General features: G+C 46.4%; 1 protein-coding gene across 1 annotated transcript in view; it reads left to right on the top strand.

The window, feature by feature from the left end:
- CCDC167 (coiled-coil domain containing 167) overlaps positions 1-942 on the top strand; it is a gene marked incomplete at its 5' end in the record, with an annotated part of 5256 nt that extends 4314 nt beyond the window's left edge. The window contains one exon of the mRNA XM_009704745.1: positions 839-942. Coding sequence (XP_009703047.1) covers positions 839-942 — 104 coding nt within the window. The remainder of the gene's footprint in view (positions 1-838) is intronic.
- Between the last annotated feature and the right edge of the window lie 1671 nt (positions 943-2613).

The following is a 2613-nucleotide window of genomic DNA, read 5'->3' as shown; positions in this document are numbered from 1 at the left end:
ATTCCTGCTTGAGACTGCTAGTCCAAGCTGTAGAGGCAGTAACCCATGCAGTCACTGCAGCTGAATTCAGCAGCAAGAGTAATCTGGCTCTGGAGACAGTGTGCACCTAACCTTGCCCTGAAAAATAATTATTGCTCTTTGGCCCTGCAGTGTGTAACACTGTAGGCCTCGCTTCTTGTCTGTGTCATCCAGCGAAGTCTTGTGGAACAGAACTAGCAAGAATGGGGTTCTCATCTTTGGTAAAGGGAATGGAACAGAAATGGAGATCAGTAGGACTCCATACTTTTGGTAGTCACCTCCTTCCTCTTTCTGCATCTGTGTTTCTTCTTTTGTAAACCAGGGCCAGGGAAAGTGACCTGTCTCTAAAATGCTGCAGACCCCAAGAGAACGAGTGTCCAGGCTCAGATCTGTTCTACAGTTGTATCTAAGTAAATTTAAACACTAGGAAAAGGTACCAGGGCTGTTATGTCTAGAACAGAGTAGAAACAGCTCTCTACCCTCTGTCTTCTCCATTCTCTTAGGGAACAAGTAATTATTCTAATGACCCATTCTGTCCTTAGTAGGGTCCTAGACCAAGGCCATTTGCAAACAGGAACTGGTTTGGCACTGAATTATTCCCAAGCACAGCTCCCGAAATGGAGAGGAGGAGAGTGAGCAAATGAAAGGGCTCCTGCTAGTTTACTTCCTGTTCTGTGCATCTCACTGGCAGCTTTGCATACTGATCCCAAAAGAGTTGCCTGTGGCCAAGGTAGCATTGTGCTTTTAAGACAGTTTTGAGGGGAAATGTAGCTGCAACACAAAGAACGTTCACAGGCAAGGCTTTTGTTTTGTTTCCCAGAGAAAGAACTGAGTGTGCTTCGCAAGGAGAATCGCAAGAATGCCGCCCTTGCTGTGGCCATGGGGCTGCTGATTGCTCTTATTTACGCCTGCTGGACAATGTGATTGCACTCAAGAATTCTCCCTGCTGACCAAATGACTCTCCTGCAAGGAGCTCTTCCTCCTCTCACCAGTGTGTCTCCCCCAAGGGTGAGGATTAGCATTTCAAATTGCTGTTCTTGTTTATCCTCTCCAGGCCTCGTTGTAGGGAAGCTTTTTCTCTGAGAATTAAGGGGGACAGGAGACAAACCAGAAGGCACAGCACACTTACAGTTGGAAATTGGGTCAAGCAGAGCTCAAGGTGGTGCTGTCTTACCCAAAACAGAGTCAAGACCATCCAGCCTGATGCAGGAGGGCAATAAATACATTCTCCCTTTTGAAGAGGACCTCTGTGGTTGCAGACAAGTGCTCTCTGCCCAGCCCAGTGAGAACACATCCCACCTTCTTGGTTCCTGTGACTCAGCCATAAGCTGAAGGGACACTAAGCTCTTTGAATCAAAGGGTAACTTGGGTATTGTGACCTAAAGACTCCACCTGTTCCCAGAGCTGAGCCAAAGAAGGATGTCTCCTCCTCCACACTGACTTACAGGACCAAAGGAATCCTACCTCCACAAAAACAGATAGGAGGTAGGTATCTTTTTCTGAAAGCAGATAGCATCCAACTCCACCTGTTCCCAGAGCTGAGCCAAAGAAGGATGTCTCCTCCTCCACACTGACTTACAGGACCAAAGGAATCCTACCTCCACAAAAACAGATAGGAGGTAGGTATCTCTTTTTCTGCAAGCAGGTAGCATCCAACTTGCGATCTGGGTGCTTGGGCTTTGAGAAGATCTACCTACCTCTCCAGTGCATCAGAGCTTGGTAGCCATTTTGTGCCTCAGAATCAGCACTTGCAGAAGAGAATTTACCATCAACTCCCAGGGATGGAAGTGCCTCTACAGGACTTTAAATAAAATAATTTGACCTTGTAACTTCCTGGTTTTCTTTTTTTCCTGTTTTGTAACATGCATCTCAGCCACTGCTTTATTTTCATCCCACTGTCTCCCCGCTGGCACACACTGCCCCACAGTAAGCTTAGACTGGGTTAGGCACTTAATGTCCTGGTCAGTGAAGTCTGAACAGCAGGTTACTGGTCTGTTATGGCCTGGCATCTACTCAAGCGTTTGCTTCCTTTGAGTGGAAAAGCAGTTTAGAATGCTGCAGAGGAGTGCTGGAGACTCTTACCTGTAGTGCCCTATATTCTGATGCAGTGACATACATACAGGAGGTAGCCCTCAGTGTGCTTTAACTTGCCAGGAAAGCCTTTAAAAGGGGACTGCCTTGAAAATTTAACTGCAAGACATTTCTCTGTCTCCACACTAACACACGCTGCTGGCCAGAATTTTGTGGGAACTAAAGGGGCTGTATTGGTAACAGAGACAATGAAAGCGGAGAAGTCAACACAAAATGATACACAGCCTAGTAACAATACATTGTGCAATTACTGTACACAAACATTCCCTTCAGCAAGACCTTCCTCGCCCCCCGCCCCTTCCCAACATAATCCCTCTGTCTTTACCTTGCAGCAAGTAGCATGGTGGCTCATGCTTGCCTTCTTGAAGGGGGATTCAGAATCAAGGTTCAGTGCATCAAAAATAAAATTAAAAATAAAAGCAAATTAAAATCAGGAGGAGCTGGAGGCAAGTGGGTAAACAAAGGATCTGTTCTTAAAAGCTAGCCTGCAGGCTAACTAGGTGG

This window comes from Cariama cristata, unplaced genomic scaffold (genome assembly GCF_000690535.1).
Source record: "Cariama cristata isolate BGI_N322 unplaced genomic scaffold, ASM69053v1 scaffold8277, whole genome shotgun sequence".
NCBI classification, from domain to species: Eukaryota; Metazoa; Chordata; class Aves; order Cariamiformes; family Cariamidae; genus Cariama; species Cariama cristata.
The sequence above is the reverse complement of the archived record's forward strand: the minus strand, read 5'-3'. Positions and strand labels throughout refer to the sequence as shown.